Raw genomic sequence first — 12,134 nt, 5'->3', positions numbered from 1 at the left:
TAATCAAACCAATATTGAATTGGACCATTTATGTTCTTTTAACAAAGTCTGATGCTATAGCTATGTGAGAAATGACATATCCTTCGGGGTTTTAGATCAGAAGTCTGGGCTCTAGAAGAACACAGTCAAATAATTTTAAGTCACCTACCTATGTTTTGAGATTTCCCTGAGGTGTTAAAATTGTTTTCAAAGGAAACACTCCTTGACCGCAGTGGCCAATGTACCAGCACTTCCTTCTGATAACTGACAGTCAGTTAGCAATTCCACAACCACCACTGGGGGAATAATGCCACCTGAACAAAAACACCTACTCAGTTTGACAGATCCATCCATCCCAAGTAGAATGTTGTCACTCTTGATGTCTCTATGGATCACTTGGTTTGAATGCAAGAAATCCAGCGCTTGCAGGCACTGATTAAAAAAAAAGGAACATAAAGGTAAAAGTTAATGGCCTGATGTCATTATAGGGGGAGAGGGGCATAAAAATATCTTTAAAAGATTTAATTTCTATATGAATTGTCAGCAGTGGCAGAATATTGTGCTGTTAAGGGAAATAGCTTGCTGTTTCATCGCTATTAGAATAATAATTTACTAAATGAAGGCACATTAGCGTTTTGAATTGGAAATGTCAATTATTGTTACAGACTATAGCCTGGAAGCACAGACAGAATGATTGCTGCTACAGTGAACGTAGCTATCTCTGTCCCACATGACAAACCATTATTTGCCAGAAAAGAAAGAAAAAAGTTATTTCAGCATGAATTGGCTCACTATTGGCAGAATGCTCCATGCCAAAGAATTTAGTGTTAGAATTTACAGCAGACTTTAAAATATTTTTAGTCACTTTTCAAAAAATGCCTCAATTTTGGATGTAATTTCTCATACTTGAACAAATAAGCATGTGTTTTTATTTGCAGGTTTTTGCATTCTGTCACAAGACTATTTCCTTTTAAAAGGCAAGGAACAAGGTGCACTGCTGAACTACCATACATTCAAAGAAGCAAACCTAAGCATAACCAAATCAGTGAAAAGTGCCATCATAACTGAACTTTATTACAAGGGTGGCATCTTGCAGCAGAGCATAGATCTGATCTCCTTTAAGATACACTTCCTACTCTAATATTAAAAAGAGATCCCTTACATTTTTCCCATACCATTATACTATCCCAGCATACTCATCCATGCCTGGCACCTCTTACCTCCCTACAGACAGCTGCTATCTGTCCTTCATCCATACAGGTCTCCGTAACAACGTCTGTTAAAGAACCTCCTGCCAAGTATTCCATGACTACCCAAAGTTCATCACCTACTAGGTAGCTGAAACAAGAAAATGAAGACACCATTATCAGTAAGCACAACTATTTAGGCCTGGGGTGAGGAAAAAACAAAAACGGATGGCCCCCAACTGAGAAGGAAAAAGACACTCCCCATATTTCTTTCGTAGAAAAGAACCTAGGAGGACCCAGGCTAGTAGATTTTGTGTGTTCTAGCTCCATGGGGAAAGCTGGGGGGCCCTTAGGTTCCCCACCCCGATTTAGAGAGCTGTTTTGACAAATGATGACTTTGTCTATTTGTCATTTCTCAGGTACAATTAACAGTTCATCGTGTGAAGAATGTGTATAGTGCAAATGAAAAAAGGTAATGCATTATAAATAATACTTTAACTATATATATTGTGTGCTTTAGATAGTAAAAATACAGTTGAGAAAATGTAAACTTTAAAGAATGTTAAACCAGTCTGTCTCACATTACTTGTTTCACTATGAAATATGCATATAGAAATATAACCAAAAGCTATAAGGATATCCACTGATGGGGGCCGAAGATGGAATTTGATTAATGGTTTGAAAACCTTGAATAATGTAAAGACGGGGAAAGGAAATCCTTCATGTGCTGCCTGCAGAAAGCACAATCAAGCTGTAGCTGAATGTTTTTCATTTAGCCCATCAGAAGCAAAGCAAGAACTTTTTTCAGTGCATTTTTGAAGCATCCATGGATATACAAAACCAGTTTTAAAACCGACAAAGCAAAAGTTTATGAAGTGCTTTGACACATGAACAATTCTTTTAAAATTTAGTCTTCACTGAAATCACATGAATGGTATCCAGTTGGGAAGCACCAGTTGACAGAGTTTCTATCACTGTTTGCCAGTGCCCACTTTAAAAAATAGGAAGAATGTGTCCAACTACTAAAACACGCAGATTTATGTAGTTATTGACAGCCGTTTTCGGTAAAGGCCTGTGCTGGCCAAGATTTTCAAAAATTGTGTCTATACAGTTTGCAGGACTCTTTCACAGGTGCACATAAAGAATAACTTTCTGTATGTTTGTATAAATGGATCCTTATGTTCAGCGATCAGCTTTGTGTGCACAAAAGGTCACTGCACACAAAAGTTTAAAAATTGGCTAAATCTTTGACCCAAGCTCAAAGTTAATGACTGACACAGCTTACCTGTCTAAATAGTTAACGATATTAGAGTTCTTATTTTCCCTCATAACAAGGATTTCATTAATAATTAGTTCCTTTTTAGGCTGCTGCTGGAGATTCATTTGCTTTATGGCCACCTAAAATGACATTTAAAAAAATACTGTTTAATAGTATAAATTGCAACAGACCAGAATGTAAAAGAAATAAATGTGTTTGAAACCATACACTTCAGAACAGCTGAAAACTATACCAAACTGCCCTTTTATTGGGCATTAATTATCCATAACTAGCACAGCAATACTATGCTTTATACTTTGAAATCTACCCTATTTCATCCACTACTTGGATGCCAATTACAGAGTACACTGCCTTACATCTTATTTTGCAAAGTATATAAAATAGCTTTTAAAATGTCTACTGTTTCTTAATATCATTAACATGCTATAGTCCTTTCTTATTCCAAAATGGTCTCAATTCATTGCATTCATTTTTGCAAGTAATTACTGATTCTGGTACAGTACTTTGATTAGAATACAATACAAAATCATCTTGCAATAATTGTACAAGAACAAAACAAGTTCAATAACTGTTCTCCACAGGGAAGATTATACATTCCCATTACATAAATTATATAAAATGCACGTATGAATGTAATACAAAAAACAACATTAAAAAAAACATTATTAAGGTAAAAGAAGCCAACTTAATTCTGGCATTTCCTGACTTGAATGCTTGACTTAGCAATCTGAATAATGTTGTTTTAATGATGTCATGTGCAATTATTTAGGTTTTTTAAAAAACCTGTAAAACCCCGCCCCACCCCCAGCCAATGAAAGCGGTGGGAAGAGACACCTGCAGACTCACCTGCCCATGCTCCCCCCCCCCCCACCTCAAAGTATTATCTCTTTTGCCATAACCTCTGCAACATGTTTCTGACCCAGGCCTGTCTCTTCTTCCTCATCCTGTTTACTCATCCCAGGCCCATTCTGGGCTGGCCTAGTCTCCACTCATTAGACTTCTTATTCCAGTCCCACTTTCCTTGACCAACCTGTTCAAGTCTCCTCATCTAAGCTCTCCATTCCACGCCCACTCTTCACTCTCACCTCTGTTCCTAGTCTCCTTGTCCAGACATCTCCAGTACCTCCTAGTTCTTCCTTACATAAGAACATAAGAATGGCCACACTGGGTAAGACCAAAGGTCCATCTAGCCTAGTATCCTGTTTTCCAACAGTGGCCAATACCAGATGCCCCAGAGGAAGTGAAAAGAAACAGGTAATCATCAAGTGATCCCTCTCCTGTCACCCATTTCCAGCTCCTGACAAACAGAGACTAGGGACACGATTCCTACCCATCCTGGCTAATAGACACTGGTGGACCTAACCTCCATTAATTTATCTAGCTCTTTTTTGAACCCTGTTAAAATCCTGGTCTTCACAACATCCTCTGGCAAGGAGTTCCACAACTGACTGTGTACTGTGTGAAGAAAAATGTCCTTTTATTTGTTTTAAACCTGCTACCTATTAATTTCATTTGGTGACCCTTAGTTCTTACAATTACAGCTCTACTAAGCTTGTCCCCTATCTCTTTTCCCAGGCAGTCAGTTTGCCTCATGCCCCAACTTCCTCTTTCTCCTTTTCCTCCCCATCTATCAGTCTTCTTGCCTGAATCTACTCCGAACTCTCAACCACCTCTGACTCTTCCCCCCTCCACTCTGCCTGGATCCAGTGGCAAAGGTGTGGGAGTGGTGATCATCTCCCTGCTTAAATATTTGGGGCCCAGTACACAGCAGCAATTGCAAGGAAAGTGCTACTCAGTCCCCAGCTGTAGACAGCATTTGGAGTAATTTAGCTGCAAAAAATCTAAGACATCTCAACTGAGCACTTGCTGTAAATTTTCAAACACTGCCAAACCATTATCATAGGGACACAATAGGCACAATTTCAAATCCCTGCTCCCAGGGGAGCTAACAGCCTGAACGGGACTTTAGGCAAGGAGAGAAGGGGCCCAGTTCCGTACTCCTGGGACAGGATCTCAGGTGGAAGGGGCAGGGCTTGAGTAGCTAGCCCTTAGTACTACCCAGAGCATGGTGCACCCCCTCTCCCAGCCCTCAGAGATGCACGGAGCACACTGCACAGGGATCTGGTGGCAATTTGAATGAGCAAGGGCTCCTGGCCCCTTTGAATCAGCAGGCCCTGCGGCAACTGTCTCCTTTTCTCCCTCCCGCCATCCTCCCTCCCATTGCCTGCTCCACAGCAGGAGATTCTCAGTTTGCCAGAATGTTTAAACTGAGACAATGTAGTTTTCAATAACCTGCTTCTCAGAGAGAGCTGAACTGTTTGGGCTAAGAATTTTCTTTAAAAAAAAGAAAAAGAAAAAAAAGTAGCCTGCAGCAGATCTCTGACAATTGAAAACAGGGTCATATGACAAGAAATGTCAGGCAACCATTATATGATGTGGCATTATCTGTCCCGACTCTAATATGCACCAGAGGTGAAATTCATTCCATCTCAAAAAACAAAGGATTTGAAAGGGGAATGAATGAAATCCAGCCAAACAAACATGGGAGAAGCAGCCCTTTCATGGACACTACTGCAGCTCTATGTTGGCCTCTTTGGACCTGGTTAAGAAAATACTTCCCAGGTATAGAGGTGAGCTGAAACAGTAGGGCATCCAAACAAAGAGCTGCACTCAGACCCTCTCCCCCAAGAACTGTGTAAGATCCCAATACTCCTAGCAATTATACATGTGCTTAACTTTAATCACACGGGCAGTCAGTCAATGGGAGTATGTCTGTGCTTAAATTCAGCATGCGCGTAAATGTTTGTAGGACTGGGCTTAAACATGTGTTTTCATGGTAAACATGATCTATTCTAAACCATTATCTCCAGGGTTCTGAAACCCTTATGAAAATCCCATTACTGTAAATGTGTGACATGGTCAGATGAATGTTTTTGTGTCTGATCCTGAGAGAAGTGACTAGCAGCTCTGGATGATCAGCACTTCTGAAAACAATGCCATTTTTATTAGGATGTCTAAATATAGCTTTCCAGGGTGTCTCATCACTTAATCTTGAAAATGTTGGCCATTATAAATTATTTTATGTAATTTCAAAAACTTTGAAAAGGAAAAGGAAAAGTAGCAAAAACTTGGGAAGTTCGAAGTCAAGACATTCTTCATTCAAGACCTCATTCATTCTTCTGCACCCCCAACTGTGACTGGCTATTTCAAGGTCACACGTAATCAAAATATAGTGTCCTGCACTGTGATTGATACATGAAGCATAAGTGCATGTTTTAAGGACAGATCTTTATCTTTAATTTTGAGTTTCCTTGTTTTTAATGGTTTGGATCAACCAACTTCAATGTTATCAAAACATTGTTTATTAACAATACTCTGTCTTGAATTAATATTTGCAATGCACTCCGAAAATGAAAAGTGCTATAGAACAGCATGAAGTGTTATTAGCTGAATCAATGATTAAGATAAATTGAGAGGCACTGATGGAAACATCCAACAGCTAATTTGACAGTAGGTTGTTATATTAATACACTCAGTAATTAAGTGCAACCACAGGGAAAACAATAACAGGAAACTTGTAAATGGCAGAGGTGCTTAATAACTTCTTTGTTTCGGTTTTCACCAAGAAGTTTGAGAATAATGGATGCCTAACAGTGAATGTTAGTGGGAAGGGAGTAGATTTAGAAGTTAAAATAAAAAAAGAACAAGCTAAAAATTACTTAGAAAAGTTAGATGTGTTCAAGTTACTGGGGCCTGATGAAATGCATCCTAGAATACACAAGGAGCTGATAGAGGAGGTATCTGAGCCTTTAGCTATCATCTTTGAAAAATCATGGAAGTTGGGAGAGATTACAGAAGACTGGAAAAGGGCAAATATAGTGCTCATCTATAGAAAGAGAAATAAGAACAACCTAGGAAACTACAGATCAGTCAGTTTAACGTCTGTGCCAAGAAAGATAATGGAGCAGGTAATTAAAGAACTCATCTGCAAACATCTGGAAGAAAATAAGGTGACGGGTAACAGCCAGCATGGATTTTTAAAGAAAAAAACATGTCAAACCAATCTGATAGCTTTCTTTGATAGGATAACGAGTCTTGTAGATAAAGGATAAGCGGTGGACAAGGTATACCTAGACTTTAGTAAGGTATTTGATATGATCTCGCATGATATTCTTATCAATAAACTAGACAAATACAACTTAGATGGGGCTACTATAAGGTGGGTGCATAACTGGCTGGATAACCATTCTCAGAGAGTAGTTATTAACGATTCACATTCCTCCTGGAAAGGTATAACAAGTGGGGTTCCGCAAGGGTCTGTTTTGGGACCGGTTCTGTTCTATATCTTCATCAACAATTTAGATACTGGCATACAGAGTACGCTTATTAAGTTTGCAGATGATACCAAGCTGGGAGGGCTTGCAACTGCTCTGGAGCATAGGGTCATAATTCAAAATGGACAAATTGGAGAAATGGTCTGAGATAAACAGGATGAAGTTTAATAAGGACAAATGCAAAGTGCTCCACTTAGGAAGGAACAAACAGTTCTACACATACAGAATGGGAAGTGACTATCTAGGAAGAAGTACTACAGAAAGGAATCCAGGGATCATAGTGAACCACACGCTAAATATGAGTCAACAGTGTGACGCTGTTGCAAAATATGATTCTGAGATGCATTAACAGGAGTGTTGTGAGCAAGACATGAGAAGTCATTCTACCACTCCACTCTGCATTGATAAGGCCACAGTTGGAGTATTGTGTCCAGTTCTGGGCACCACATTTCAAGAAAGATATGGAGAAATTGGAGAAGGTTTAGCGAAGAGCAACAAAAATGATTAAAGGTCTAGAAAACATGAGCTATGATGGAAGGCTGAAGAAACTGGGCATGTTTAGTTTGGAAAAGAGAAGACTGAGAGTGGACACGATAGCAGTTTTCAGGTATCTAAAAGGGTGTCACAAGGAGGGCGAGGGATAGGGGGGAGAATTGTTCTCCTTGGCCTCTGATGATAAGACAAGAAGCAATGTGCTTAAACTGCAACAAGGGAGGTTTAGGTTGGACATTATGAAAAACTTCCTGTCGGTCAGTGTGGTTAAACATTGGAATAAATTGCTTAGGGAGGTTGTGGAATCTCCATCGCTGGAGATATTTCAGAGCAGGTTAGATAGACATCTATCTGGGATGATCTGGATGGTGCTTGGTCCTGCCGTAAGGGCAAGGGTCTGGACTTGATGATCTCTCTCCCTTCCAGTTCCAGTATTCTATGATTCTATGCCTTTCTGTTTAGGATATAACTTCTCTTTTCATACTCTTTCTGGTCATGTTTTCTGGGAGTGCTCAATAGTATTGGATGACCTTTCTCTGGTCAGTGCAATGAATCACAAATTTTCCTAATACCATTTAGAGATGGGCAGCTCTTTTGATATAAATACCTTTATACTAGTAGAACTGTTTCCACACAATAAGAGTATCTCTAGACTACATGGCTGTTGACAGAGCCATGTAGATGAGTTTACTAGACATAGGAAAATGAAGCAGCGATTATTTAAATTTCACAAGGTAAACCTCATTTCACAAGGCATAACTGTGTGGTCAACAAAGGCTTCCTTTGTTGACCGTGGCGAGTCCAGACTGTCCCGCTGTGCCGCCAAATAGCTGATCGGCACAATGCGGTGGCCATTTTTATGTAAATGAAGCGGCGATTATTTAAATCGCCGCTTCATTTCCCTATGTCTAGTAAACTCATCTACATGGCTCCGTCGACAGAGCCATGTAGTCTAGACATACCCTAAGATGACAGAAATTTATCTTTATCCATTTCTAAACCAGTATAGTTAAATCTGTAATAAAAAATTATGTGTAAATCAACCCTATGTGTTATCCATGATGCCTTTACAGATTTCTTTCTATACAGCAGTACAGGGATGCCATAATAATCTAGGTTGCTAGGGCTGGGATTGGTGAGATTTAAGAGGATGCAAGAATTGGATTAAGGAAAGAGTAGGTAGGGGAAATATTCTACTTAATAGCTAGCCATATTAAGGGTTCAATTTTGCTTCAATTGGAAGTCAATAGCAAAGCTCTCATTGGTTTCTATGTAGTGAGGCATTTCAAGAGTTCAAAGGAAACCATTTTAGGGATATCCTAACGTTAAGCAATATGTGAATAATGAATATGATATAATATGACAAAAGAGAAAATATTCAAGAATCACATACAAATCTGGATTTACTACTTAATATTAGCACTCACCTCCTGTCCTGTGGCAATATCTATTGCTGTATAAACAGTACCCGATGCCCTAGAAAAAAACAGCAGGTAAGAAGTGAGGAGATGTACAGTGCCTTTGAACAAAGTGAAACTCATGCACCAAATCTCTGCCTAAGTTGTTTATGGAATACATGTATTCAGCCAGTACAGAATTTAACTGTGCACAATGTAAAGGATGTAAGATAAAAAACCCAAGCTCAGGACATGAGTGAAAGGTGTACACTGAGTCATTTGTTGTGACTAGACCCGGTCAAAAAAAAGGGAGGGGTTTTCCTGGAGAAAAAAAATGCGTTGGATTGATTTTTTTAAAACTTTTTTTGTTTAAAACAGAAAAACCAAAAAAGTTATCTTTTTTTTTAAACCCAAAAAGTTCTGCATTTTCTTCTGTTTTGTTTACTGCTGGAAATAAGACACATTTCCCAACCAGCTCTACCTATGACTCCTTCTGCATGATTTAGGGGAAGAATTTATGGGCTTCAGAGGACCTGTACCCAATCCTCATTTCTTAGAAGCACTCTGGGGACTCTGGCAATGGAGAATAAGAAAGCAGGCAAAAATTAGGGAAAATAATTCCCTCTGTCCATCTTCCAGGAGGAAGACACAGATACACGCTGACGATTATTAGCATCTGAGATGCTCAAAGATACTGTGTTTGCTTGTAGGCTTTCTGCAGAGCAACCGGTTGGTGTCTATATCTTAAAGCAACAAGCAAACCTTGACAAAATCTCAATTTTCCTAAAGGTTTATCTTAATATTAATGAAAACCTTCTAGTAGAGATTCAAGTGTGGTTGAGTAGAGCTACTTATGTTTCATTCTAACTTTGTGTATGAAGCACTGCTAACTTTATTTTCTACTCTCAACATCCCATTTTCTGCCCAACTGCTTACTTCTATGAGCTCTTGTTTGGCTTTCCAACATTGCAAAGTTGTCCTTCTATTTTAATGTTTTCCTCAGAGGTAGAGTTTACTGATCTTCACAACATGGAAGGATAGGTTAGGAACCTTAAGGTTCTTTTTGAGGCAGAGATTTGCCATGGACTTGGTCTGTCCCTGAGATAACTGGCTAGATTGTGAAACCTCATTTTTAATTCTGTTTATGGCCCTAGAGACAATGTTTCTTTTATTTGCAAAATTCTGCCAGGTGAGAAATCCTAGATTCCTAAAACCAACTGCAAATAAAGAGATAAGAAGCCCCAGATTCCTAAGCACGTCAAGTCACTCGGCAGCTTCCTACTGTAGGGTGTGAGACGCTTGAATCCTTCATCATCCTTACATTCACATTTCATTTTTAAAGCAGATCTGGAGTCTGTCATAGAGTCACCAGAAAATAAAGTGATACACTGATCAGCATATGCAGACTAGACAGTCTGGTTTTTTGCCATCTGTTCCGGATTAAGAAAGATTCTTTTCCCACAGTGTTATGGATGGCTAGAATTGGAAAGAGGTAATACACAGAGTAAACCACCTAATTAATATTTAAATGTCAAGGGGCCAGGTAACATTTGCTTACACTACTGGAGACTAACACCTGAATTAAAGCATAGGTTCTCAAAATGTGATCCCCTAGAGACCTTTCCTGCTGGTCTGCAAAAGCGGGTGGACCAGGAAATTTTGGGAAAGGAAGCAGGAACATTTACTTACTCTTGAGTGAAAACCTTGGAGAACCAGCTAATTTAAATTGAAACCAGCTAGTGCTGCTCAGTGTTACATGACCTTCATGATACTTCTGTTTACCTGGAAGCTGAAATATTTCCACAGCATTATAATTTGGCAGACTGACTCTTTTGTGCACTACAGACTGAGAGCCTGCATTGGAAACAATGTTATCATTTGGCATGCTATGCATTCTTTTAATATAAATGCAAATGCATTTTTCTATGACTAATTATTGAGATTAATCCAATTTGTTTTCATAAAAATCAAACAGCTTATTCAGGGTTGCTAATACTGAGCTGTATGTACCTCTTCAGCTCACTCCTTGTTAGGTTTTTTTAATGAACAGCTATTTGAATTAGGGTGCTTTTTTGTAGGCTCAAGGCTATCTTGTAAGAATTTAGGTAGAGTATTTCAAATAAATACTTTTACACTATATAAATACACAGAGAAATACAGATATAAATTACATTATATAAATATGTAAATAATTTTACATTAGGGGCTTGTTCTTTCAAGTGGTTATAAATTCTACTCAGTTTCTAACAACATCTTAGTTTTAATAAAGTTAGGCACTTAGCAGGAGCTGGAATTGGATCTGTATCAGTATCCAATGGAAGTGGTGAAAGTGAACCAAGAAACTTTATTAGCTTTATTAACATGTGTCCTACAATTGACAGGTAAATGCTCTTTGCTGCTATATATATCTTAAATTGTGTTATTTCCACTCCAACTAATCTGATGAAGTAGGTTTTACCCACAAAAGCTCATGATTCTCTCATGATTCTCTTTGTGTGTGTGCGTGTATGTGCACATGCGTGTTACACAGCTATTTTGGGATACCAGAGGTATGCCGAAATAGCTACCCCGCATCCACACAAGCCACCTGTTATTTCAAAATATTTTTCAAAATAACGGGTGTGCTATTTCACCATCCCGGTAAACCTCGTTGCACAAGGGATAAGGGATGGCTCGAAATAATACATTATTTCAAAATTAGGCACGGTGTAGAGCCATCAAATTTCAAAATAAGCTATTTCTAAATAGATTCGAGATAAGACATACAATTTGTGTAGTGCAAATGGCATATCTTATTTTGAGTTTAGGGTGCTGTGTATATGCACCCTAAGGTGCCACAGGACTACTCTTTTTTTCAAATCATTGAAGCCACAAAATATCTTTATGGTAGGAGGAACCTGAAACTGATCTGAACCAGTGTAGCTTTCATAGAATCATAGGGCTGGAAGAGACCTCAGGAGGTCATTAAGTCCAGCCCCCAACCCAAAGCAGGACCAATCCCAACTTTCTCTATCAAGAAACAATAACCTAAGTTTCTTAGCTATTCTGAAATATCCACAAATCCTACACCAAAGATAAATACCAGGAAAGAGATTTAGCCCTGATGCTCACCCACCACCAAGTGTAACTCTGCTGACGAATGTACACTGTTCACTAACCATATGGAGCACTACTGAGCGACTGCCCACCCAGTTCACTTTTCCTTACATCAAAAGCTCTTTGACAGCTGCAGTTTGCCACGTAACCATTTCTTTCCCCATTGCCTTCAGTCTCCTTATTCACAGCTACTGAAAGATCTAGTCACACATTTCCTATTCTATTACTACCTTCATCATAAAATTTAACTGATTATTTGTAATAAATGCCAGGAAATCAGCTCGGTTCGCTGGGACATCTCGGTTCACTGGGACATCTTCATTGACGTTCACTAAATATATAAGCTGAGTGATGACCACATCATCTCATT

General features: G+C 38.9%; 1 protein-coding gene across 7 annotated transcripts in view; it reads right to left on the bottom strand.

Annotated features, from left to right (window-relative positions):
• PAK3 (p21 (RAC1) activated kinase 3) overlaps positions 1-12,134 on the bottom strand; it is a 208,295-nt gene that overhangs the window by 15,755 nt on the left and 180,406 nt on the right. For all 7 annotated transcript variants that reach the window (XM_075940915.2, XM_014580107.4, XM_014580109.4 and 4 more), the window contains 4 exons: positions 8,699-8,747; positions 2,452-2,564; positions 1,200-1,317; positions 312-411 (listed from right to left, as the gene is read on the bottom strand). In XM_075940915.2, coding sequence (XP_075797030.1) covers positions 312-411; positions 1,200-1,317; positions 2,452-2,564; positions 8,699-8,747 — 380 coding nt within the window. The remainder of the gene's footprint in view (positions 1-311; positions 412-1,199; positions 1,318-2,451; positions 2,565-8,698; positions 8,748-12,134) is intronic.

The sequence above is a fragment of the Pelodiscus sinensis genome, chromosome 13 (assembly GCF_052426305.1).
Source record: "Pelodiscus sinensis isolate ZL-2025 chromosome 13, ASM5242630v1, whole genome shotgun sequence".
Taxonomy (NCBI): domain Eukaryota; kingdom Metazoa; phylum Chordata; order Testudines; family Trionychidae; genus Pelodiscus; species Pelodiscus sinensis.
This window is presented reverse-complemented; position numbering and strand designations above follow the sequence as displayed.